Genomic DNA, 26,688 nt, shown 5'->3' on the forward strand with positions numbered 1-26,688 from the left:
CTAGTTTTGCTTTTGATATCCTGCAGTCCTCTTCGAAGGACAGACCAGAGGTCTAAAACCCAAAGTTCCAAGTCTTTCATACTTTTTATTTACCCAGACAGTGTTAAGGAATTTGAACCATGCCTGCCTTATGTCAATAGTCTTTGGCTTACCTTTTGTAAACATAAGAAAGGTAACTTCAGCTGTATTAAAAAGTTAGTCAGATGCTTCTATGAGGAGAGGTATGTGTCCCTTTTTTTTCCGTTATCTGTAGGCCTTGGCTATTCTGCGAATTGCATGGGCAGTTAGCTTCTAAATATCTTATGATTCTGAAAATAACTATGGTCTCATGCAGATCAGATACAAACAGGATGCTGCTACCACTGAGATGTCGTCTTCGTCATATTCGTAAATGCTATCTGTAGTTTTTATACATGCCCAGCAAACACTTGACGTCCCCTGAAGGTTGGCCAAAACTTACAACCAAATGGCTGGGGTGTGACTTTTCCAGGCATAGAAGCACACCTGGGTAGGCATTGGTCAAAACAAACATTTGTTTAATGACGTTAACATTGACCACGTAGCATAATTTTTTAATAACCTACGCGATAACCCACCAGCGTGGTGCTATTCAGCGCAATGTCGCTGATTATTTAAAAGAAGAGAGTTTAATTTGATTATTCAAGAAGAAAGTTTATAAATTGAATTAAACTAGACTATTTCAATTTTGTGGAATTTTCTTACCTGGAAAAGAAGTGCAAATGAGACGTCAGAAGAGGATGGCACTCATCTCTCACTAACTTGAAGTAAGCAAAGAGCCTAAGCATTCATTTAGATAGATAGATAGATACTTTATTGGTCCCTAGGGGAAATTCAAGGAATTTAGGGGAGAACGTGGACTACTGCATTTGTCCTGTAAGTTAATTTCTGCCTGAAAGTTTTACAGTTAGTCGTTTACAGTTTTGAGTGTAAATTATGTTCGTGTCAGAAATGGTCACATTTTCGAATTTCATAGACATCCCGATATGCATCCGTATCACGTGACTATGTAGGCTAGGTCCAATTAACATATGGTCATGCACCTGGAATAGAGTGTCAATGAACAACACAGGTGTGAAGATGTTTTTACCATTCTGAAAACGGAAAAGGTGATGAATGTAGCATGTAGGCTAACTGAGATGAGGCATATGGTGAACCTGGTAAACAGGTTTTCCCCATTATAAAATATTAACTCAACTGATAGTCACATGACTAGATTGTTATTTGACTGCTTAACTAGCTGTTTAATGAATAGCAGTAACACAGTGTTTCTAAACGGTTGGCATGGATAACTTTTTGCATTTAAATCATGTGTGTGACATTTAGGAGTTCTAAAATGCTGTCCATGGAAGACCCATCTTTCTCATGGACCTTAACCAGGTCCTCTGCGGAAGACAATAATGACCTCCTGAATTCATGGGATGGCAAGAGTGACTCCAGAAGCTCTTATCATGTCCAGGAGCTTTTTCATGAAAATGCCCAGGTCTTTATCATTTTATTTATTTTGTTTCATCTTGCAGTGTCTGTTTGGAACAGACAGACATTCTACATTTTTTATTTGCTTATTAATTCTTAAAGCAGTATGGGAAACAGGCATTTTCAATCTTGTCTCTATCCAGGTTTCACAGAGTCCTACACAGCCATGGTGGAAAGTGAAACTGTTTGTCTGGGAGCCCATCCTCTTCGGGACATGGGATGGTGTTTTCACCACCTGCATGATCAACATATTTGGTGTTGTTCTCTTCCTCAGAACAGGATGGCTGGTGGTAAGTTTGCACTTGTGCCTGCAGGGTAGACATTGTACACACTGCTGGTCTCTCTTTAGTGAGCTGTACTACATATGAAAAAACAAAAAGAAACTTCCTCCTCTATGTACTTTAAATCTTTCAACATTTCAACAACTGAAATATTTAAAGTTTAAAACTGTGCCTTCAACTCATCTGTCATTGATAAAAACAAACAGAAAAACCTTGGAGGCTGTGAGACTGATAATCTTGTTACAACTGGTCACTAGCCTATTTCTTTCTACTATGAAATGTGTAGTTTTCTTTTCATGTACTGTCTTGTTTGAACCGCTCTTTGATCCAAGATGTTTTTATTGTATTTGAGACAATAAGGTAAACCTTTACTTTGATGTCCGTCTTGTTGCCAGGGCAACGCTGGTGTATTGCTCGGCATGCTGCTGGTGTCTTTGGTGGTGCTGGTGGCCCTGGTGACGGTGATGTCAGGGATTGGGGTGTGTGAACGTTGCAGAGTGGGCGGTGGGGGAGTCTATTCCATGATCTCCACAGTACTGGGACGCCGAGTTGGAGGAACCGTTGGACTTCTCTACGTGTTTGGGCAGGTGAGTGAGTCAAAAATCAGAGTCTGTTGTTAACCACACTGCCATGGTCAGTATGCACACTCAACATAGTGGACAGAATTACAGGGTTATTCCATTCCATCCCCCATCTAAGTACAATTGAGTCATATGTTGTATATTTTACAATTAAAGAATTTAATGTTATCTTTTGTATGTTACAAAAGATATCACACATTGACACATGGTTAGACATTTCAGATCATTCTTATCTGAATACCAGTCATTGTCCTTTTGAGACTCTCCGTGCATTGTGTGTTATGGCCTTGTAGTGTGTCGCTGGAGCTATGTACATCACAGGCTTTTCTGAGTCCATTGCCGAGGTCCTGGCCCTGCAGAGCGTGTGGGTGGTGCGTGGGATCTCCGTGGCCGTGCTGCTGGGTCTGCTCGGCATCAACCTCGCAGGGGTCAAGTGGATAGTCCGCCTGCAGCTGGTGCTGCTGGGAATACTTGCCGTGTCCACTCTGGACTTTGTTATTGGAACTTTCTCCCACCTGGATCCAGGTCGGTAATAATCTTGTGTGCATGAAGTCTTTGACAGAATTAATTGATCTTTTTTGTTCTGTAGTTTTCCAGCAAGTGCTACCTTTTTCCATATGTGTCATGATTTAAACACGTGAATGTATAAAACATGAAGTTTGTGAAGTGAAATCAGTGGATCTTTACATGGCTTCCATGGATGTAGTCATTTTAGATTTACGTCCTAACTTTTGGTCCTTGTTGACCAGTAGGTGTCTCTGTAGTATCACCGGGCACAGAGCCCTATATAGCCTATTTACGGCTCTGTCAGAGCAGTTTTTTTTTCCATTCCATGTCCCTTCAGTCTGTCCACTAGAGAGCAGCCTGTGGGCCTTATTCTTTACTTTCACTTTGTATTTTTTTATGTGACTTACATGATGGTGCCTTCCTGACCTACCTAGTCCATGTCATTTATTAGTTTTTTTTTTTTATTTGTTGAGGCAAAAGTATGGGTCCCTTGATGATTTTGAATCTTTCCAGTTCAGGTCAAATCAAGTCAGCTGTTGTATATGTCACCCAAATGAAAACCAAATCCATTGTTATAGCCATGTGGTTGAAGCTATGTGGCATTTACAGTGCTGGTAGGTTATTTAATAGTTTAAGTTTCCTCATGAGGGAGTGGAGGACAAATAGCGAAAGAATGAGAGTGGAGTCTGTAGCATTGTTCTGGCTTGGGTAGAGGGGAAGTATATGAGACGTGAGGGGCGCCCAAAGCCCCCGTACTCTGTTTACTCTGAAGCCTTTTGTGCTTAAGGAAGGGGCTGAATGTTTCAGACAGGGCCAGTATGTACTCCCCGCACTCGTGCCTTCAGGAAGTCGATTCCAGCACTTCCTGTTCTCCTGATTATCAGCTTCCTGTCCAGGGTTCTGTGCAGACCCTTCCATGAGGGCAGTTCCTCCCTGTGGCGAGAGAGAGAAAGGGAGGGAGGGAGAGGGAGAGGGAGGCTCAGCCCAGCCCACAGCAGTAGCCGTGTGGAGTGGGAGTGGGGTGGCCAGGGTGGTGGTGGTGGTGCTGCAGTGTGTGAAATCTTACCCCAGCACGTCTCCTGTCACCCCTCCACCAACACCCCACCGCCCCTCCTTCAGGAGCAGGGCCTGGCCCACACTGCACTCCGCAGGCTGGGGGAATGGAGGCGGTGGGACGCTTGCTCCAGGTTTTTCCAATTAGGCCTGGTTGTGCTGGGAGTGAGCTCACTGCTGGCGGCCGGCCTGCGAGCCACTCGCTCGGGCCACGGGCAGAGCGCCACGTGGGCGGGTTACCTGCCAGTGGCAGGAGAAGCAGAGCTGCCGCGGCAGATGTGTTTACAGTCTGATAACGCTGGTAATCGTTGCCGAAAGGCCAGGTGGTTGGCCGGAGGAACTGTGTGTGACTACCAATATCATGTTGATGTTAAAGCCATCTTCTTTCTCTCCCTCTGTGTGTGAAGGCAGGGGGTGGGACTGTGTGGGTGTCCTGGAACTTATTGAAAACAGTGAGAGCTTCCAAGGACTTTGAATGGTGTGAAAATGATGTGGATGGCACTGGAAAGCCATTGGCTGTCTTCAGTCAATCTTCATCTGACAAGGATGAAGGATAAAAAAACTATAACAAGGATGAAACATTATAGTTATGATTGGCTGTAAGTTCAGCTTATGGTGTCATAAGCAAATATAGATAGAGGGTCAAACAGAGTTGGCGATGGCCTAACTCATTGAAATTCAGTGTTGAAAGATGTGAATTGCTGTCAAATCACCACGGTGAAACACCCATTTTCTAAATCTCAACTATGTAAATGTGGTTAGAGTGCTCGAAGGAGTTGTTTCTCGGTTCATCTGTTTTGCAAACCATATAAACCATAGCCCACTTCACTTCATAATGTGATTGTGCTTCCCCATCTCACCTCACGGAGATGTGTAACCAGTGATTCATGGTGACAAAGGCTTCCTGTGGTTTTGGTGTCTAAACCCAAAGGCAAAGCAGTTCCCCCTGAGATCTAATGAATGTGAAGAAATGTCTAAGCGAAAGTTAATAGAAAGTAGAATTCTATTGTTTATGAGGTACAGAAGCCTCCTATCCAAACTGTCCTCCATTTATTTTGAAAGGGGCTGGTTTTTAATTCCCTTCCCTTTGTAAATACTGCAGCCGACCTCAAAGTGGTTATGATCCTCTCAGGGGAGGGCAGCCTCATTTGACCGTATTCTGTCAGGCTCCTGTGCACTGTGCACACACATATGGAACACCATATATGATTTTGACTGTGTACTGACCCACACTGGTACAACGTAAACACACGCTGCTCCAACTCCCTCCAATTGGACAGGAAGCTCTCCTGTGTTCATGGTTTTGGGTTTAGGGTGTTAACCGGGCTCACCCACATATTTGGACCGTGACAAAAGAAAAAGGCAGGAAGCTGATTGGAGCGCTCCTCTTGAAGCCTCCACATCACCACTTCCTGGTCCAAGTCCTCTGATCTGAACTCCTCCTATAAATAGAGGGCTTGAACTCATGTCACAAAAGACTGTCTCCATGACACAAGCCCTCCCGACTCACTCCTCTGTGTCCATTACATAAAGGTTTGGGCCACAGATGGGAGAAGGCCCGTCAGCGCAGTCAGGGAGGGGGCACACAGTTGACTAGGAGCAGCAGGCCATCACGAGACTTCAAACTGCGTCTAAAAACACCTTTCCCTTTGTGCCCTCACTTTATTTGGCTTGCCACCAGATTTAAAAACTCTGGTTTGTAATCACTTGAGTTTTTACTCAATGAGATCTTTAAAATGATGGTCATAATTCTGTCATTTTTAAAATGTAATATGATCAATTCCATAAATATAATCTCAGTCTAGATAGATCAGACATGTGTATTCGGTGTCCAACTATATAATCCTTACATTCAAGAGAATCATGACAATATTGTTCTAATGATTGAGAGTGTGTGTATTTGATTTCATGTGGAATATCCTCATCTGTATTTCTGATGACTGATAGAGAGGCATGGCTTGGGATACGCCAGTGCTGTGGGAGCCTAATTTGCCTTTCCTTTGGCAGTGCATTGAGTAGGCAGGCCTTGATCCTCAGCCACAATCACGGGCCTGGAGCAAGCAGCGTCTCTCTGAGCGCCGTGACTTGCAAGGGTAGGAACAGGCCGGGCTTCTGAAAAGGGTGGCGACTTCCTTTTGGATAAACATGTCATTAATCTGAGAGAACACATTCTTTCCCATCACAAGATAACCAAGAGGGAAATGGTTCATGCTCGAGCACAGGCGGGCCCAGATTTGACTCTTTTCTGAATTAATGCTTTGTCTCTGCTAGCCAGAGCTTTCGCTCAGCGCATCCAGTGGAAAGCCATTGTGTTGGAGTGAACCATAAAAACCCAGACCAGACCTATATTTTACTCTCTCCTATGGAGAGTAGACATTTTTAAGTCTGCAAGTCTGCAAGCTGTGTTGGATTTTGTTCATGGGTTATTCTTTTCCTTCATGACATCATGTCGTATCATTTACTTCACCGCTAGTACAGAGCTACAGCATCTTTTCCATGTCACCATAGGGACCTCACTAACAAATCAGCATTGTCCTCACACCCATCCCAGCACTGCGGTGATATCTCCCACCGCTGTTTGTGCAAATGGTCGTTCGGCGCCTGTTTCGAGGCTTGTTTTGTTTGCCTGTGAACACGCCCAGAGCTCTGTGCAGCCGCCGCCGCAGCAGCAGACGCAGCCCGCCCTCCCTCCCTCCATCAGAGCTGCAGGGCCGCACTATTGAACTTGGCGAACCCGCCCGAGTGTCAGGCACGGCCCTTGGTTTGCACGCATCTTGGCGCGGGCCCATATCCCCCCTGGACGCTTATGTAAGGGGCCGTGCCGGGCCGAAGCAGACACCCAGAGCCCGGACCACGGAGGGGTCTGGAGGAGGGCCAGTCAGCAGCCAGGGGGGAGTCTGGGCCACCATGTTCCATGCCATATATATGCCCCCTAGCTTTCATTTACAATCAAACTTTACTATTTCACTACCAAGAGCAGCACCACACCACTGGTTTTCATTAAATCTCCGGGCCCATCAGGAGCCAAGGAAGCCTTTCATTTCATTCTGATCCTCGTATCTGCCCTATGAGGTGAGATGATTTGTTATCCCCTTGGTTCTCAGAGCATTTTCACATCTAATAAAGTATTTAGCACGTACACTGCCAAACTGCATTGTAGAGAAGAGGGTGTGTTTGCTTCAGAAGAAGTTGGCTCATCGGGTTTTGAGGTTTTGTGAATTCCTCATGAAGCTGTGAGAACTCCGATCATCAATCATGGTATTATAATCTATATACACTACAGTGTAAAAAATGTATTTTCAGAACTGCACGTGGATTATGATGAGTAGAATAAAAATAAAAGCTTGCCACAAGCATCAATGTGTGCATCATGTTGTTTGAGTTGAATGGTGAGTTTATGAATTTTATTGTCCAGTCATTGTCCTGCATATGTATAGTTGATTGAGGATGTTACTTTTGACTGACTTCACAGAGCATGGGTTTGTTGGGTACTCCGCAAAACTGCTGCACAGAAATCTGCTGCCAGACTATACCAATGGAGAGACCTTCTTCAGTGTGTTTGGGGTGTTTTTCCCAGCAGCCACAGGTGACACATGAACTTTTTCATATTCAATTTAATGTTGCTTTATTACCATGACTAGGTACAATGTTGCCAAAGAGCAAAAACAAAACAGCATAAACAATTTCTACAATAACATATTTAAAGTAGTCATTTATGAGCATCAGAAAGTACTGCTTTAGCTTTGTTGAACTGTTTCATAACTCAATGATGATTCAAATTTGTACATATCCAAGATATACAATAGCCAATTGGTACAATTAATCTGTGTGCTATCTTTGGTCCTCTAACAGCAAAGCTTTTTTTAATGTATTGTTGTCTCTTTTGTGCTGAGTGACTGGACATGATTGTTGTGGGAACCTCTCCCAGCCCCTCCGCATGTCTTGGCAGATAACTCACTGAAGTGGTGCTCCGTCACCAGAGGGCCATTACTCTGTTACCATGGCGTTATGAGGGGAGAGCAGCCAGTGCTTTCCTCAGCCCAGTCATTCAGCGCAGGAAGAAAGCTGAAGTTCCCTGCTTCCTCTCTTTTCATTGCCTTGTCCCTTTCAAGTTGTGTCTTCACATTTAAGATGTCTTCCTTAAACATGTCGGAGGAACTATTGTACCATATTCATACTGTACATATGCATTAATTAGAGAATAATTTTGCTCGGTGGAAATGAAGGAACATACATCCAACAAATAGTTATGATAAAGGTCACTGTGAAGTTTTCACCACCCTGGAACAGGGAGGCGTGTAGCTGCCGTCGGGGCCGTGAAAGGTGCTCTGTTTTTGGGCCGGGATGTGTTTGGACAGTAACGCCTATCCCCTCTGTCTGTGTCTGTGTCTGTGTCTGTCTCTGATGTGTAGGTGTGATGGCGGGCTTTAACATGAGCTCCGATCTCCAGCGTCCCGAGCAGAACATCCCTGTGGGAACGCTGGCGGCCGTCTGCACCTCGTGAGTGTCTCTTTCATGGGCCGGGGGTGGAGGAGAGCCAGCAGGGGCCATCTGCAGTTCTTCTTGCGATCATGGATAAAAATCACAGTCCTGTCCAAGCCATGAATGTTATCCAGTCAAGGGAATCCAAGCAGTTTTAGACACTATTCAGGCTATTTTATATCATTCTGAATATATAAATATATGATCAGCCCAGATGTCAGCTTGCTAATTGTGTGTGTTTTTGTTTTGTGACTGTCTATTAATAGAGGGCTCTTTTTAATCTTGCCTTGTGTGAATCACCAGGTGGTTCCTGTATCTCGTCTTCGTGTTCTTGCTGGGAGCCATCTGCACCAGAGAGGCCCTGCACAATGATTTCTTGATCGCTGAAAAGGTACAGCTCGGTGCAAACTCAAACCCATACATTTCCCAATCGGCACATCTCCCACTCTCCCCAGAGCAGCTGGCGTGTTTTGTGTGGGATGTGCTTGTGCTTGTCCTGCTGGGTATCTGAAACGCAGCTCTTCAGGTTTCACCAACGGTTCGCCACGGTTTCACCCACACCTGTTGTACAGTAACAGCCCCCGTAATGTGGAGTCCTAGCAGCAGATAATGAATCATGACACATGTGGACAGATCCAGTTTCTCTTGCCTCAACTAAAGCATAGCTGTGGCCTTCTCCCTTGCTGTGGGAATGTGGTTGTTTATTCAAACACATTTCCCCCTCTCCTTTTAATTGTAAAGGGATATATTTGAAAACCTATGCTTTGTTTTATATTTGTGTATGGAGTAGGTAATACAATATATTTAGGAGTCTTTAGTTTTTTTGGGATGGGGTGGAGATTGGGGGAGTTGTTTGGAATAATTGGAAGGATAGCTGAAGGAATGCTCCTTTGGACTGAAAACCTCAGGAGAAAGTTTTGTGCATGCACAGGCCAAACAGATCCATACTTTCAGCCCCTCTCCCTGCATTATCCTCATTCATATATACTCAGTGGACCAAGCCCCTGGAGAGTTAATGTCCAAGGCATGCATGCTGCGTGGACCCCATTTGTACAGCTGGTGTGAATGTGTCAGATGAGCCTGGAGCCCAGCTGGGGCGTGACCCCCCTCAGGAGGCCAGCAGCCTGGGTCGGGGCTGCCCACAGCTGTCCCTCGGCCCAGTTGGGCCTCAACAAGTGTGGTTTCGCTCCGAGTTATGAGCTGAGAGGGCATGGTCAGTCGGCGAGACCTCAGGAATTGTGCTCCTCAGCGAGAAAAATGCATGTTTTTCTGTTTGTGCATTTTTGTGCTTTTAAAAGTGTGTTGTATTGCAGTACTGTTTAAACTATTTAACTTAACTTAATATATTCAAGTTTAAGTCAGATTTGAATTAGAAAGGTAGCATATTTCGTAACCGTAAGCAGAGATAGTGTGACATTGTTATATCAGACATTCTTTTGCTTGATTTATTTTCAACACAATATAACTTTTTTTCTGCAAAGGGCTGAGCGGAACTGAGTTGGGTGTAGCCCACTGCACTCTCTTCCCCTCTCTGTTTGTTTTTTCCCAGGTCTCCTTGGTGGGCTTCCTGTTTCTGCTGGGCCTCTACGTCTCCTCCCTGGCCTCATGCATGGGCGGCCTGTACGGGGCACCCAGGATACTCCAGTGCATCGCTCAGGAGAAAGTCATTACAGCCCTGGGCATTTTCGGACATGGGGTGTGTGAAACTTTGGCCACGGTGAACATGTGTAGAAAGTCGAAAATCCTATTTTCATCAGTTATCAGACAAGGAAAAGTAAAAACCTAAGCCTAATTTCCCGTCAGTTCCAGCTCCAGTCCAAGTGATAAGCCAGGAACAATTCAGCACTCGTGGTGTGAGCAATACGTTGAACAGAGAGATCTCAACTGTTGCGTATAGCTCTTCTCATATTCCCAGGAGAACATACAGGGATAAATTAAATGACCTCAATAGTTTATAAAACAGTGATTGTGGTAGCGCTGTTAAGGGGGGACATTTGAAATCTTAATTTTTGTTGTGAACGTCACCTCAGCCCAGACCTGAGCATACTGATTCATTGAGAACTGCCCAACCGTGTGGCCTCTCGCATTGCCCTCTAGGCTAATATGGTTTTAATGAAGTGTTTTCTCTGCTGGCTTAATTAGAGCTCCCTCAGCTCCTGGTGCTTCTGTTAGAGGGACGGACCACAAAAAAAGCGAGAGGCTCCTAATTATAGTGGCAGAGTGCACTCGACAGACGTGAGGGAATGGAGTGGAACACAATTGTGCCTTTTTTCAAAAAGCAACACGCCCTTTCCCTTGCCCTGAGCGCTGTCTGACCCCCCTCTTGGAGCGCCGCAGCGAGGCCCTAGACATCTCGCCCGTATCAAAGCCCAAGAACAAATGCAGGAAGCGGAGACAGGGCCAGCCCAGGTTGGAGAGCAGTCCAGCTCCAGAGTGCCAGCAATGTGAGCCTGTCGGGCCGTAGTTAGACAACCTCAGTCTGGCTCTCGGGGACTTGGAAAGGCCCTTGTGTTGCACGCCTTGCGGAACAAAATGCCCTTAGGTGATATTTTTTCTGTCAGAGTTCAGGAGGAAGGTTTTGGGACTGTTTGAATTGGAGGCTTACCCATAGATTTGCAGAACACTGATAGGCAGAAATGATTGAAGATTTCAGCTTTTTCCCCCCTTTCCCCTGAAACACACATTACGCAATACACTCAGTATCCATTCTCATTTAATTACATAATCCATTATACAATATCACTAATGGCTTTGTGATTTCTCCTTTTTTACCATTCACATCACAAAACTGTAAATAAATCAAACTAATGGTCATGTATTCCAGACTGTGTGAATATGTGTTTCCCGTGTAACTTACAGAAAGGGGCCAACAAGACTCCAGTAGCAGCCATCTGTTTTACCAGCCTGCTCTCGATGGCCTTCATCTTCATAGGCCAGGTCAACACCCTGGCCCCTATCGTCACCATCAACTTCATGTTGACCTACAGCATCATTGACTACGCCTTTTTCAGTATGGCCATGAGCTACAACCTCCAGGTCAAGAGGACAAGGCCTCTGACCGAGCAACACAGCAAGAGGAAGCCACTCATGGCAACCACCCACTCCAGCTATGGAAGCGACTGCTCCATCACGAAGGCAAGCAACGGTACGCTGCTGGAGTTCACCAAGGACATGGACCAGATATTTCCACTGCCCAGCAGCACGCCAGCCGAAGGCGAGAGATCATCTGCGCCAGGTCCCAGGGCCAGGGGCAAGAGGGCAAAGGTCCCTGCCAAGGAAACGTTGATGGACAGTTTCGGGCTGGGCCTGGACAGCACCGCCTCTGCCCTCAAGGACAAAGAGGAGGGCGATCCAATGGCAGAGAAAGTTCTGCCTGAAAATGATGCCACCCAGTTGCAAAATAATAACAGTATTCATGGGAAACCACATAACCTGGGGGAAACGCATACAGACTTCTCACCTGGAGAACAATATGGAAATACTGGTAACAATAGTAGCTAGGAAACAGGAATTGTGCAGTGTCTTAATTTCTGTATCCTGAGCCTGCAAAGACTTTTACATGTTTAAATGCAGCATTTTGATACCTTTTTCAGTATGTTATAGAGTTATCACGAAAATATATGAATGTAAACTAGTAATTTCTGATCTACTTCATGTTTGTTCTCCTAACAGATGCTGAGACCAAACCAAAGCTGGAGGAACCAGAGATTAGACCAATGCCAAACTCTTGTTACGCAAAACTTTGCAACCCCTGGGTTGCATTAATAGGAGTAAGTAGGTTCTAGGTTGTGGTATTGCAAATTACTCAACCATATATTTGACCAACTCATAATATACCTTAATAAATTGTCTTTGATTCTCTACAGGCATTTTGTTCTATTCTGATCATGTTTGTAATTCAGTGGATATATGCCCTGGTGAATATTTTAGTTGCTCTTATACTCTACCTCTACATTGGAAAAACAAGCCCGGGTTTGCCAACAGGTAGGTTATAAAATGTGTGGGCTAGACCTATGCCTTCTGGATACATTGTATTTTCCTTTCAGGTTTCTTTACACATCTGTATTTGTTTTCTGCATTTTTAAACCTCAAAGTCAAGGTGACATGGTCACATCCCTAACAGGATGATGACTGAGAACCTCAAATGTTTTAGTGAGTGCCTCAGTTGTACCTGTATTGCAGCTGTTGAGTGGGCTTTCCAGCTCTGTGATACGTAATCCCTCCACAATGCCAGGCAGTCCCCTTCTGACTATTGACTAGCAGTGGGGAAGATCTAGGTCTTATGCTACTGCAGTCTCTTAGCACACAGGTGTAAGGTCTTAAATGAGTCAATGTTGCTTTCATTCATAAATACATGACTAGAGGGGAAAGTCACAATGCTCTAAAGTATGAGAAAGAAATGAAAATGACATAATGGCAGTTTATCTGTATAATTTCCTTTTTTGGTCCCAGGTGCTGCTGCGCAGTTCAGTTTTTTCAGATGGATCAGATTATCCCTGAGGAACATAGGGAGGTAAGCCACTAAACTGGTGCTGTTGCTCTGGCTCATGGATTTCAGGAAACTCTTAAACTGTCTCCTGGTAGATTAATGGCTTTATTTTTTGCTTTGCCTCATTAAGCCATTTCCCGTCTATAACATTCAACTGCAAATTGAAGCAGAACTAGCATTCCACTTTAACTTTTGCTTTGTCTGTCTGTCAAACTTTGTGGTTTTAAAATATATGCAGAGGCAGTATTAAATGTTGCCAGTGTTTCCTTAGCTATTATGAGGTAGTAAAACCCTGGGGCAACTGAGAAGCACATTAATTAAGACCCTACGTTTACACTGTTTGCTTAATATACATACTAAATACAAAAAAAGAACAGTAATATTTTTAAATCCAAGTCTGATATGAACCTGAATATTGAAAGGGATTTAATGAAGGGTAATACACGATCATGTGTCAACAAAAAACCCTCAAGCACTCACATAGATATGATGGTGTAAATTACATATGCACAAATAATATATTGTAGGTACAGTCTGTGATTCCAATCTGTTTGTGCCAATTTGCCCCCTTATGGTCCTCTTGGTGTCTATCTGCTCAAAAAGGTCTGTAAGCTTACAATGCCCTGGCTCTGTAAATGGGAAGCAAACATTAGATTCCAGCCAATCAACAGGTTGCTTTGGGAGTAGGGAAGAGAGGTGTGTAATGTGATTGTCTGTTGATCTACAGTACAGGCCAAAAGTTTGGACACACCTTCTCATTCAATGCGTTTCCTTTATTTTCATGACTATTTACATTGTAGATTCATCAAAACTATTTATGAACACATGTGGAATTATGTCCTTAACAAAACAGTGTGAAATAACTGAAAACATGTCTTATATTCTAGTTTCTTCAAAGTTGCTATTTTTTTAATACCATATTCAGCGAGCCATAACTTGACAAATATTCATCTGTGGGTCAAATAACTTTGCATTCATTCATAGTTTTGATGCCAGTGAGAATCTACAATGTAAATAGTCATGAAAATAAAGAAAACGCATTGAAATGAGAAGGTGTGTCCAAACTTTTGGCCTGTACTGTATATATCAACAACCTTTTGCCAGATTCAGACTATGCCTTTAAATCCTTAGAAAGGTTCTCCCTGATAACAGCTGACAGCGACACTAATCTGGATGTAGGCCCAATCTGGTCCAGACCCTTAAGTTCTTTAGGTTCTTGTAGGTTTGGTAAGACCAAAGGAACTCAAATGAACATGATCCCAGTCACAATGAGATATGGTAAGTCTCCCTCCCTGGGAGTGATGTTTTGAGCCTGTGTGTTGTGACCGATTTCTGGCCACCTTGGCTTCTGTTTCAGGAGAGGACAGAGCCCTCAGGACCAGATTGTTGTGACACCTTCTTTGTCAACCATTGGCATGGAAACCCGGCAGCTGACAGAAGAAAATGCCGACTTTGCCTCCCGTGGACGCTACCACCACTCCTCCTTCATCACAAGCTCTGATAGCATAGGCCGCTCTCAGCTGAAGTGATTTTGCCCCAACCTCACACTTGAGACGGGTGGAATCATATCACAGGTTTTGTTACAGTTCTTTCATGATCTGTGTATGGGTCAGTGTCAGAATTTGAGCCCTCTAGTTTTGTAATTTTAAATGATCAATGTGAATTGGTCTAGGCTAATTGTATGGAACTTTCCTGTTTGGATTAGGCCTAGCCTACCTGTCACACAAAAAAACTGAGCCAACTGTTGAACTGCTGGTTGTAGGCCTGCAGCTTGCATCAAATGTGTAGACTACCTACTCATGATGCTGTGTTTATTTTGTCTGGACAAAAGGTCATATGACAGTCTGGCTATTGGCTTTCCCAGTTCCCCCATCAATGGCAACCCTAGTTTATTTTCACAAAAGACTAAGACAAGTGCAATCCAGTAAATAACTAAGTTGTTTACAAGTTCATTATTATACACAATGCAATTCAACTAGATTAGACCTCACCAATAACTGCTCTCAAGGCCTGAGGAAAGTAGCTCAGAGCGGAATTGGGTGGAAACCGCTATCGTCTGTCTGGGGGAGGAGTTTGCTGTTTCGGATGTGATACGGGCTTCTGAATCAGCCCCTGGAAGCGTGCATTGAAATAAATCCCGCTATACCGCTAAATGGCTCCTGTTGTCCTATGAGACTTTCACGATCAGAAATTGACAGATAACTCCGTTTCCGATGGTGGACCTTGACACTTTGCCGTTTTGCTTATTAGTTTGCAGTCCGCCGTCTCACGGTCGTCGTTATAATGGAAACGTGTACTTTGAGAATCACAGACCAGGTCGTACTTGTAGTACTTTTCACTCTTTTAAAATCTCTCGATGGAACCTTGACGCCGAGAACGGCTACGGACTCCACACTGATGTCCCGAGGTTATTTTTTAGTACCTTCTACTGATTTATCTGAAACTGCTCTGCCAAAGGAGTTGACTACTTCCATGACTGAGTATACTAAGGGGACTTCTACAGACTTTGGGGACTCTTTGGTTGGAATTACAGATGTTCACCGGAGCTTTTCGGAGGAGTTATACACCGAAATTAAATCGGGTAAGCGGGGTCATTCATTTCTCAGCATTTGTCCAACACAGCCACTTCGCGCAAGGGCCGAAAGCCATGCTGTCCGCAAGGACAGGTTTCATAACTTGATGCGGTATTCTGTAGTCTGATGCTGGCTTGAGAACACATTTGTTTAGACGTGTATGAGCGCTATTGCTGAAAATCTATGCGGTCTAAATTCATTAAACATCCCTCTACAAATTATCTAAAATTAATTAATTGAATTGATTGTATCCTACACAGCAGTTTGCCACCAGTTGATCTAAAGGGGAAAGAGTAGAACAATGGAAGCCATGTAACAATTGTAACAAAAAATGTAATGCAATTATAACATTAGTTGCTTTTGGGAGTCCCCCATCAGGTGTTTCACTTGGCATAGGCCTACTAACTCCATCCACCTGTTAGATGTAGCCTACATGGAAAGTTTTTGTTCAACCAGTCTTTTCCCTGTAGGCCAATTTACAACGAAAGTGATAAACGTAACAAACCCACAACCCTAAGGGAGAGTAGGTGGGTTAGGGGTATTATGGTTTGAGTGGAGGAAATTTCCCGTCTTAAACTTGAGTCACCTGTTCCACTTATGTATTTATTTTTTAAGAATTGCAATTCAACAAATATTCCTAATATGAATTCTAACTTACAAAGCGTAAATATGTAACATAACATTCATAAACTAATGAAATGGACTTTCATAAACTAATGAAATGGGTTTCCAACTTTTTTGTATTTTGTTATGACTTAATCCTACTGTACACTGCACATTTTGTTTGTTTGTATAAGACAGAATGTCTTAAGATTCACTACAGTGCCTTCCCTGTTGTTACTGGGTTGTCTAAATGAACTGTTATCTTTATAACTTTGTACATAACTAATGGAATAGAATACAAATGTCATGTTTGTGAACAGATGCATTAAAAAATTTGGGGAGTAAAAGTAGCCTACCATTATGTTTTTTTTCCCCAGGATGTATATGTCTTTCTGTCCACACCATTGAGAATAATTCCTAGGAAATAAACGGATGACATCCTAAACAAATATTGGGTCTGTCTTACACTGCTAGAATGAGAAGGTTACACCAATGACTTCATTCCAACTCAAATATTCCACTTTTGGGAAATATCATCATGCACTAGCCAGAGCCCTCAACATGTTCATGTGGGACGTGCTGCGCGTATCCCATACAGCCCAGTTTAGTTAAATGATGAAACGTATCCCATACATACAGCCCAGTTTAGTTATATGATGAAGCTTATCCCATACAGCCCAGTTTAGTTATATGATGAAGCTAGTTCAGTTAAATGATGAAGCGTATCCCATACATACAGCCCAGTTTAGTTAAATGATGAAGCGTATCCCATACATACAGCCCAGTTTAGTTAAATGATGAAGCTTATCCCATACAGCCCAGTTTAGTTAAATGATGAAGCTTTTATCAAAGATTGACTTCTAAATCTGTTGTAGCCCAGGATCAGAAGGGTTTTCAGGTCACTGCCTCAATTAATAAGTGTGCCACTCAGTGTGGATGAATAGACATGGACATTTTATATTAACTGTTTTTTAGAGTTTTTATTATAAATAGTATGACCGACAACTGAAATATTTAAACTATATGATCCATTAAGTCAAGCTGATAAGATATAATTAGAAAGCTCCTCTTCCAGCCCTGATTTCTAATGAACACAAATTGTGTAGTTATCTATTAACAGTACAGATGTGCAATCCTGGAGACTGAATGAAAAGGCAACCCCTCGTCATAGGCCTCCATTTAATAACCGGATTTGGCTCAGTTATGTCTAAGCGGTCACTCTGGGGACTTAAAAGGATTCTGTGACTCATACAATTGTTTTGCATAGCGGTGCTATTGGTAATAATTCCACATTTTCAAGGGCATCCTGATGTCATGGCCTCGCTTCTATCTTTCACATTTGGACAGCTTTATTATTGCGAGGCATAGCCAGACAGAGAGCTGAAGAGCTGAGTTTCACACAACCCTATTTTATACCAGATAAAAAAAAATAAAAAAAACACAATAAAAAAAAAAAACAAGAACTTTGCTGCACAGTTCTCAGGGAATGATCCAGAAAGTTGATTTACTATGCGAAGCTGTGGCAAACCAATGCCCGCCTGCAGTCCTTCTGCATTTGGTTATGGTGGTAAATTCATTGTCCTTCTCTTACACTCCTCCCAATGACTGTTTGGCTGTGTACTGAATGCCAGGCTGTGAGATGTTTTCATGACATCTTCTGCTTTTCCCAAGTCCAAGCTGAGGGCATTTAGCTATAAACTGCTGTCACTCCCTGACACACCCAAAACACCAAACAAACAATGTTCGTTTTTCTGGTCAAGAATGTGAACCTTTCATATTGGAGCTTTAGTGAATTTGTGGAAGACTTAATAAAGGTCTTTTGGGGAAACTGTAAATAATGAAACTAAATAGCTTGTAAATGTTAATGTTTTTGGGTCAGTATTTCAATGCTATCCAAAGGAAATGAAGGAAAACTGAGACAACATGTTTTAAATTTGCCATTTATAACTATTAATCTGCTTAACTGTATACTTTATTTATGTACTATGTGTGTGGGGATCACTGCAATAATCCCCATGTGATTGACCAAACTTTGCTTTCACATATTCACATATATTCACCATTGTTCCCTAAGGAAGTTCTCTTTTGTAAGTTCATAAAAAACGGCAACTCTAATTATTGTTCTAGTGTGCCTTATCATGACATTATTTTTTGTGTATGAACTGGAGGCAGTGACATTATTGTAACGTGGGCTTCTGCTAGGTCAGCTTTAGGAAGGAAACTGCAATCCCCAAAGGGCCAAGTCACCTCCATTTTTAGGGCCCAGGCTTTTGTTAGCTTAGACAGGCTGGGCTGCCAATTGTTCTCCACCCAAAATCATTGCATCCGCAGCCACTTCTGAAAACATCTTCTCTCGCCGTCTCTGATGTCTGGTAAATCTGTATGGTGCCAAGCACACTCTTGTGGGCTATTGTGCACATAACAGGCATGTATATTGGATAGTAAAGTCTACCAGTAACCAAAGCAATTGAGCATAATTTAAAAAGAATGTTTGTCAAAATAGTGACCTATATACTGAATTTTAAAGATAAAATTGGATGGATAAGGAAACATTTCTAACCTGTAATATTCCCCTGTCTTTTAGCCACAGAGCAGAAGACCTATATCTCTACAGCAAGGTCATCAGAAGACCACACAACTTCAGCAAGGTCATCGGAAGACCACACAACTTCAGCAATGTCATCTGAAGACCACACAACTACAGCAACGTCATCTGAAGACCACACGACTACAACTACAGCAACGTCATCTGAAGACCACACGACTACAACTACAGCAACGTCATCTGAAGACCACACGACTACAGCAACGTCATCTGAAGACCACAGAACTACAACTACAGCAACGTCATCTGAAGACCACAGAACTACAGAAACATCATCTGAAGACCACAGAACTACAGAAACATCATCTGAAGACCACAGAACTACTGACCACGACACAGAGTCTTCAAACTCCCGCACCGCTTGGACTTCGGACAGCAGCACAGAGCGAGAGCGTATAGACTTCACTCGTCTGCTTCCCAGCTTCTCCCAGGGTGGCCACACCTTCCTGGATGCTCGGACCATTCGGGACACCCCAAGTGTGAGCTGGCCATCGACCAGTGATCTGGACGCCCCCTCGCAGACCGACAGCACGTATGTCTCCTCCACCATGAGCCGGGTGGGAGAGCGCACCCTGCTGTCCATCACCTCCAACAGCACCTCCACGTACACCTCAGAGGACTCCAGTTTATCAGACGCCAGTTCTAAGGCCTGGGGGGACAGCACTGGGGCAACCTTCCATGGCAGGGTGACCGGTAAGGGCGACAGCACCACGTCTCATGGGTTTGATCTGACGGCTGCTACCTCAGACTCCCAGCACACCACCAACAGCACTGAGACTGGGGAGTCCTCCGAGACTGAAGGGCCCAATCTGTCCACATGGACGCAGTCTCAGACCAGCCAGAACAACATTACTCAGCAGGGTTTTGAGCAGACATCCGAGACTGGTGTAATCTTCAGCTCCACACCACCGCTTACCGTGGTCAACAACAGAGGGCAGGGGACAGACGTGACTGACCGTGACAGCCGCACCTACAGCAGCGGGACGTCCCACACCGAGTGGCAGGGGGGCGTCGGGGCGTCCACATCCCCGTTCTTGTCCTCAGAGAGCAGCCACACCGATATGTCCCAGCCGGACAGCGTTGAGAGGACGGTTACGCGTGTCCATGACGGCGAGCTGTCCACTGAGCCCTCTACCGGCTCCATTAGCACGGGGAGACGCGAGGACACGGATGGCGTCCAGCCACTCACCGAGGAGGGGACGACTCACGTCCTGGGCCTGACCACTACTTCTCCCAGGGTCAGGGGAGGCCCCACCGCTCGGGACGACTCGCACTACAAGCCCTTCACCCCCGAGACGCAGGGCCCCACGGAGCCTAGCGAAGCGCTACCCTCCACGGCTTCAGAGCCAGCCACCCAGAGTCCACATCAAACGGAGCGGGACGGAGCAGGAGAGAGGGACACCCAGGGGGTGCCCACTGAAGCCCCCAGCACCAGCGCCTCCGCTCCAGCCACCTCCACCTCCACCTCCCCCACCCCCCTCACCACCCGCCAGCTGGAACCCAGCTCCACGGCGGAGACCCACACCCCACGCACCACCATCGTCACCACGGACACCACGCAGGGGCCGACTCAGAGCACCCCCTTCACCCCGGCTCGGCAGCCTGACTCCAGGACCAGGGGTCCCCACACCCACAGCCCGACCGGCGGGGAGCACACAGAGACGGGGGTTCTGTCCACAGACGTGACCACGCTGCACCTGGAGACCAGCACGGCCACTCCGGGCAACACCACGGCCCAGCGCAGTCCCACCACCGCCTCCTACAGCAAGAGCGCCCCCACCAGGGCCCCCGAGGCCACTACGGCCGGCCACACGCCGGGCCGCACCACCGTCCAGCCTGAGGCCACCACCACGCAGATGGCCGTCACGTCTGCTACGCCTGTTCCAGGTCTGCCCGCCAGAAATTCCACATTATGCAGTTATGCTGCTCTCGGGGCCCAGGGCGTGTTCCCTCCGCTGTCAGCAGAAACACACGGAGTGTGAACAATGTATTTTTATAACATGGGTAGACTGTTGAACAAGCACTTACCACATTGTCTTAACACATTAATTATGTGTGTTATTAGGTGTTATAACTATTGACACCTTTACAGTCAATATTAATTCTTCGCTAGGTTCTGTGTTGAGTAACTGAGAGGCCGTGTGGAGCTCTGGGGCTTATATCCTGTTCTCCTTCCCAGGGCTTCCATGTGGCTCACAGTTTTGTGCCAACGGGGGAACGTGTGTGAGACTCGCTGGGAACACGGACAGCTGCGTCTGCCTCCCAGCATGGACAGGACCCACATGCACAAAGGGTGAGTTGCACACACTCCCAATCTCCAAATAAACCTCTCAAACCTCCCAGCTTTGGACAGCAGTACTTTTTCATTCTGTTGTGAAATATAACAGTTTTAATGGTCATGTTGTAAACAGTTGTTTCAATGTATTACTTCATAGAAGTGTTGTTAGTGTTCAAATAATACTGAAAAAACCTTAATGACATAGTGGGTCCCATGTTTTATCTGCTTTTTCGCTTTGGATTTACTTGTAGCAAAAATAAAAGAATGAATTTAGACTGATTTTGAAATTCCTTAATCACCTTTTAAGCACATATTTACCAAGCTGAAGAGGTATTCAAAGTATCTCCAGAAGTTGCATAAGAACTCACCATCAGACATCATTGTGTAGCAATGTCAAGGGTTTGACTGATGACCTGTTGGGTGTTGAGAGTGTGGCGGCGTGTCAGTAACTCTCCTCTCTTCCTCCTCCAGATGTGAATGAGTGTGAGACTAACCCCTGCCCTCCCGGCTCCACGTGTGTCAACACCAACGGCTCCTTCAGCTGCGAGTGCCCCCTCGGCTCCGACCTGGAGAACGGCCGGGAGTGCACCAAGGGTGAGCTGAAACACACACTTACACACACACACACACACAAACACATACACATGCACACATATATAACAAAGTCAGTTAGTCAGTTGAGGTGATTCAAAAAAATACACTGGAGTGAAAGTGTTTAGGCCCAACTAGATCCCTCAAAAAGCCATACTGTTCCATGGAATCAAACAGAATGTTAAACCGAGTCCTCATGATCGCTTCTGATTCACAGTGAAGGCCTTCCTGGGCTTCTTCAGTGTCAACAGCACACATTCCAACTCGCTGCATGAAATTGAAGGAGAGATAAAACATCTGGTAAGGACTGTCACCTCTTTGGAGGGGAAGGGGGGGGGGCGCCTTATAACTCCTCTCCCAGTTTCTCTGGCTTGTGTCATTGGAGGTGCATTAAGTGTGGGTGCTGGCAAGCCACAGTGGAGGAGAGTGAGATGTGACCTTGTTGTGTTTGTGTTCCAGCTGAACGCTTCCCTCTCCATTCTACGGGGTTACATTCGGTCCTCTTGTTATCGGTGAGTGGTGTTTTCTTTAACAAACACACACACACACACGCACACTGACACAATCATATATATTCTGTATCTATGCCATTACAAGTTTTAAAGATAATGTCTGTTTTTGTCACAGTAATAGAACCCTCCGAAATGGCAGTGAGGAGTGGAGCATCAGGGCTGTGAACATGTTTTCCATCTCGGCCGACGTGAATAGAACCGTCGTCTACAACAGCATCCAGGTGGCCCTGAGGAACTGCAGCCGCAACCCAGCGCACTGCCGTGTGCACGAGTACAAACTCTCCTATCACGGTACTCGTCTGCCACCTCCACTCCTCTCCTCCCACCTCTTCCTCCCTCTCTCAACCATCCTCCCCCGCTCTGTGTTTTTCCACTCTGCTGTCTAGAATATTAGACTCTGCTTATCATCAGATAAGACTCTTGTGAGGGCTCAGTTGAATGTTCCATATGCTCTTTGTGTGGGGTAGTGCTGTTAAGTTTTCAGCGGGGATGGGGTGTCTGCCAAATATGAAGTGGGTTGGTTAAGTAAGCATAACAGCCTGTATGGACGCTGAGAAGAGATGTGGACTACTAGAGCAGAACTCGGAGCAGGTTCCAGTTGCTACTATAACTTTATTGTTAACTAACATATGGTCAACGCATGGAAAATAATACCTTTTTATTCCAGTATTACAGTTCTGCTTGTGTTTACCACTTACTGTTTCAATTGATAGGATATGAACTTTCAGTACGTTCAGCACGCACAGAATTGTATATTATTTTTGGTGAAATTGGTCAGTACTGTAGGTGTGTCCTGAGCAGGGCTCCTAACAGGGTGGTGGTGTGTGTGTGTCCTGAGCAGGGCTCCTAACAGGGGGTGTGTGTGTGTGTGTGTGTGTGTGTGTGTGTGTGTGTCCTGAGCAGGGCTCCTGACAGGTTGGTGTGTGTGTGTCCTGAGCAGGGCTCCTAACAGGGTGGTGTGTGTGTGTCCTGAGCAGGGCTCCTGACAGGTTGGTGTGTGTGTGTGTGTGTGTGTCCTGAGCAGGGCTCCTGACAGGTTGGTGTGTGTGTGTGTGTGTGTGTGTGTGTCCTGAGCAGGGCTCCTAACAGGTGTGTGTGCGTGTGTGTGTGTGTGTCCTGAGCAGGGCTCCTAACAGGTTGGTGTGTGTGTGTGTGTGTGTCCTGAGCAGGGCTCCTAACAGGTTGGTGTGTGTGTCCTGAGCAGGGCTCCTGACAGGTTGGTGTGTGTGTGTGTCCTGAGCAGCAGAGCTCCTGAACATGTCCTGTCTCTGTCTTGTCTGTCCTGCAGTGGAGAGCCTGTGCAAAGAGCAGAGCCATGAGTGTGACCCTGACCGCTCCGTCTGCAGGGACGACAGTGGCACCCCGTACTGCGAGTGCCGGGAGGGCTACTACAAACACCACGATCAGGACAAGACTTGTCTAGGTAAGGGTTGGCCTCCATCTGTCTGATTCCATAAACAGTGAATGCTTACAAGGACTGCCACACAGTGTTTTATATATTTTTTTTCTGAAAAAAGTCAAGTTGAGTTAACAGTCTGCAGATCCGTGGAGGATTTGTGCAAATTGAAGTTCAAATATGAAGTTTAATATGTATTGGCAATGAGTACACAGTGCATGTGACTGGATATGCTGAATTGGAGTGATTTGTAATATTACTTTTGTACTGTTTTACATTCAAGCTTGTGGTGATGGCTATCAACTGAAAAATGGCGTCTGTGTCAAGTGAGTATATTTTGCATTGCGCTGTACATATAGAGCTAACTAGGCTACATTTGTGTGTTGGTCATTATCATTCGCAAATAAACATTATTGTTTTGTTTATTGTAGTTGCACATTTGGTTTTGGAGGATTCAACTGCACAAATTGTAAGTACTTATATTCCCATTCCTAAATACCTTACATAATGCCAAAGACATACTGTACACACTCCCAGTAGTCCTCACCAATTATAATGATGAAAGACTTGCCACTGTTTAGCCTAGAAAGTGTTAACAAACCAATTTGTGTAGGATACATCTGAAATCTTTAAGGAAATAGCCACTCAACAGTGGTTCAGACTGCATCAGTCTAACGTCCTGTATGTGTTTGCGTTTCTCTCTGCTTGTGTGTGTATCTGTGCGTGTGCCTGTGTACATTTAGTCTACAAGCTGATCGCCATAGTAGTGTCGCCAGCCGTTGGAGGTCTTCTCCTGATTCTGACCATTGCTCTCATAGTGACTTGCTGCAAGTAAGAATTGTGTTACTTATGTGTGTTCGTTTGACCACATTCATTAGTAACATACAAACTCAATAGAAAATGTCTTTGACTGCCATTCTTCATCAATGCATTATTGTTCATTAATTTGTTTGTGCATTTCCTTTCCAGGAAGGACAAAAATGACATCAACAAAATCATTTTCAAAAGTGGAGACTTACAGATGTCTCCATATGCTGACTTCCCCAAGAGTAACCGCGTCTCTACGGAGTGGGGCAGAGAAACCATAGAGATGCAGGAGAATGGCAGCACCAAGAATCTCCTGCAGATGACCGACATCTATTACTCTGTACGTATAGCGCCACACCACCACCTAATGGCTGTCTTTAAGAATACATAATTGTCCCTCTTAATTGCAAGTCTCTTTAAACCAAATACCGGTGTAAATACATCGGTACATCAGAGATGAGATGAGATACATCACCGAAAAGGAAGTCATTAACCACAGAAAAATTTGAATGAATAAAAACATTCAAATTTCACATAAACACAAAAGTTTGTTAAGTTAGGCTTCAAAATAATGACAATTTGAGGGGTATATTCTGCTCTCAAACTGTGTCGACACTGGATAGGTTTTTACCAAGATATATCATAGATTTATTCATTTGTACATTTTCTTAATTTGTTTTATAATTTAAAATAGATTTATTCATTTGTACATTTTCTTGTTTGTCAGATGTTAGAATATAAAAATGTAGATCATGTCACATTGTGCTCATGTGATCTTCCCCATGAAGAAAGCACTAAGGACATTGAAAATGAAAATAGTTGTAGGGTATGGTGGAAATCGCTAGCTGTATCAGTCAACCATTTGTGAGGAAATTCATTTTCACCACGCAGTGCTAGAGCACCGTTATTATTAAGACTAGTTGGCCAGTATTTTACCCTCTGAAATCCAACTGTCCCAAAGTGTCCCTCTCATGTATAGTTTCCCACACATCCACCTGATCCCCACATATGACATCTTGTGTGGTGACACACCCTGCTTTGCGATTTATAGATTTCCATCCATAAGAGTTCATGGGAGGGAGTTCATGGTTCTCTTTCTGTGTTATTGTTTGTTTTGCAGCCGGCCTTACGTAACTCGGACCTGGAGCGGAACGGCCTCTACCCTTTCTCTGGACTGCCTGGCTCGCGCCACTCCTGCATCTACCCTGCTCAGTGGAACCCCTCCTTCATATGCGATGACTCGCGCCGCCGGGACTACTTCTGACTGAGCTCCTAGCGCAGGGTGGCAGGAGGCGGAGGGGGTGCTCAATCAGAGGACACGCGTCTTCCCTCGAATGAAACTCGGGCAGAACAGGACTTGGGTTTTAAATTGACCACTGCTCACCAGGCAATGTGAAGCATTACAGGCTGGAAATGTAGATAATGGAGGAGTTATTATTATTATTATTATTATTATTTGCCTGTGGAAAGAGAGGATGTTGGACGTGCCTAAGTTTAAAATCTCAAGGTGACTATCAAAAGAATGTGAAAATAATGTGACAAGTTAACAAGCCGAACCTGTTTTTTGCAAACAACTATTCAGTATTAGTAAATCCAGGTTTACACTAAGGACTTTCCCAAAAGCTGTAGTGTATCTCTGAAGCCATAAATCTAAAAGGTATTTATAATAGTGTTAAGGAATGTGAAACGTTGTTGTTGTGTAATTGTGTGTGTTTGTGTATGTGCACACGCTTGTGTGCTTGTGTATGTGTACGTGCACATATCCGTGTGTTTATTTGGCAGAAAACGTATGTAGCAGTGATGTGTTGAGCAATGAAAAATAGCCCTAACATTTGTATTAGGTCTTCCATTGCATACTGTGGAAATGTGCGTTTGTTTGTTGATCATGAGGAGTTTGGATTTCACAAGAATAGGCTGAGAACACAATCATCAGTGCCATGATCCCATAGTCATTAAGATCTCATTTGAATGGGAGACGGACTGGACAGCCAAAGTTTTGTCATGAACACTAAAAATATTAGTATTTAAATGATCAGTTTGTCATCTGGAGGGCTGCTGAGGGACTATTGGTTGATTTATTATATAAATAAATGATCTAGGTTTACTAGAAAATCTTAGATGAACAAGAAGCCTCTTCAGAAAGTAAGAGCATAGTTTGTCACCATGTCAGTTTGTAGAGAGTTCCCAGAGCCTGGGCTAGAGGACCTGTGTTGAGACCCCTCGTCCACACACATCTACTTCTATGTGCATGTGTGTGTGTGTGTGTGTATGTTTGTGTGTGTGTAGTAAGGACATGTCGATCAGATGTACTATATTTGTACCCACAGAAGCCTGTTATTTTGTCTGAGGAATCCATTGTCCTTTTGTTTGTGTGCTGTGGATTACTCTGGCGTTTTAGTCAGACATGTATATTTAAAGAATAAAACATAAATTGTT

The 26,688-nt window shown here is 44.5% G+C and overlaps 2 protein-coding genes across 6 annotated transcripts; both read left to right on the forward strand.

Annotated features, from left to right (window-relative positions):
• Window positions 1-602: 602 nt before the first annotated feature.
• slc12a8 (solute carrier family 12 member 8) lies at window positions 603-16,410 on the forward strand. 4 transcript variants are annotated; one of them, XM_048238280.1, is made up of 14 exons: window positions 603-785; window positions 1,345-1,501; window positions 1,638-1,784; window positions 2,171-2,362; window positions 2,650-2,881; window positions 7,389-7,502; window positions 8,329-8,416; window positions 8,702-8,789; window positions 9,948-10,094; window positions 11,258-11,882; window positions 12,071-12,168; window positions 12,265-12,382; window positions 12,851-12,911; window positions 14,245-16,410. In XM_048238280.1, exons 2-14 carry the CDS (start codon window positions 1,355-1,357, stop codon window positions 14,414-14,416), a joined length of 2,229 nt encoding a protein of 742 aa, XP_048094237.1. In that variant the 5' UTR covers window positions 603-785; window positions 1,345-1,354; the 3' UTR covers window positions 14,417-16,410. The 4 variants fall into 4 exon arrangements, with proteins under 4 accessions (XP_048094237.1, XP_048094238.1, XP_048094236.1 ...); XM_048238281.1 differs by lacking the exon at window positions 603-785 and adding an exon at window positions 1,091-1,127; XM_048238279.1 differs by lacking the exon at window positions 603-785 and adding an exon at window positions 1,096-1,178.
• heg1 (heart development protein with EGF-like domains 1) lies at window positions 15,171-26,688 on the forward strand. 2 transcript variants are annotated; one of them, XR_007193014.1, is made up of 14 exons: window positions 15,171-15,468; window positions 18,648-20,555; window positions 20,848-20,961; window positions 21,418-21,540; window positions 21,755-21,837; window positions 21,997-22,049; window positions 22,165-22,340; window positions 23,338-23,472; window positions 23,729-23,771; window positions 23,877-23,914; window positions 24,189-24,276; window positions 24,415-24,592; window positions 25,373-25,595; window positions 25,699-25,717. XR_007193014.1 is itself a non-coding variant. In XM_048238274.1 (13 exons), the coding sequence occupies exons 1-13, from the start codon at window positions 15,171-15,173 to the stop codon at window positions 25,514-25,516; spliced, it is 3,381 nt and encodes a 1,126-aa protein (XP_048094231.1). In that variant the 3' UTR covers window positions 25,517-26,688. The 2 variants fall into 2 exon arrangements, 1 of the variants encoding a protein (XP_048094231.1); XM_048238274.1 differs by having other exon boundaries at window positions 25,373-26,688.

Source organism: Alosa alosa, chromosome 3 (assembly GCF_017589495.1).
Source record: "Alosa alosa isolate M-15738 ecotype Scorff River chromosome 3, AALO_Geno_1.1, whole genome shotgun sequence".
In the NCBI taxonomy this organism is placed as follows: Eukaryota; Metazoa; Chordata; class Actinopteri; order Clupeiformes; family Clupeidae; genus Alosa; species Alosa alosa.

Coding starts and splice junctions, on each gene's coding strand:
- slc12a8 (XM_048238280.1), top strand. CDS start 1,355: ATGCTGTCCATGGAAGACCCATCTTTCTCATGGACCTTAACCAGGTCC. Junction 1,502..1,637: donor TTTTTCATGAAAATGCCCAG/GTCTTTATCATT, acceptor GTCTCTATCCAG/GTTTCACAGAGTCCTACACA. Junction 2,363..2,649: donor TTCTCTACGTGTTTGGGCAG/GTGAGTGAGTCA, acceptor ATGGCCTTGTAG/TGTGTCGCTGGAGCTATGTA.
- heg1 (XM_048238274.1), top strand. CDS start 15,171: ATGGAAACGTGTACTTTGAGAATCACAGACCAGGTCGTACTTGTAGTA. Junction 21,838..21,996: donor AAGGAGAGATAAAACATCTG/GTAAGGACTGTC, acceptor TTTGTGTTCCAG/CTGAACGCTTCCCTCTCCAT. Junction 24,277..24,414: donor CTCATAGTGACTTGCTGCAA/GTAAGAATTGTG, acceptor TTTCCTTTCCAG/GAAGGACAAAAATGACATCA.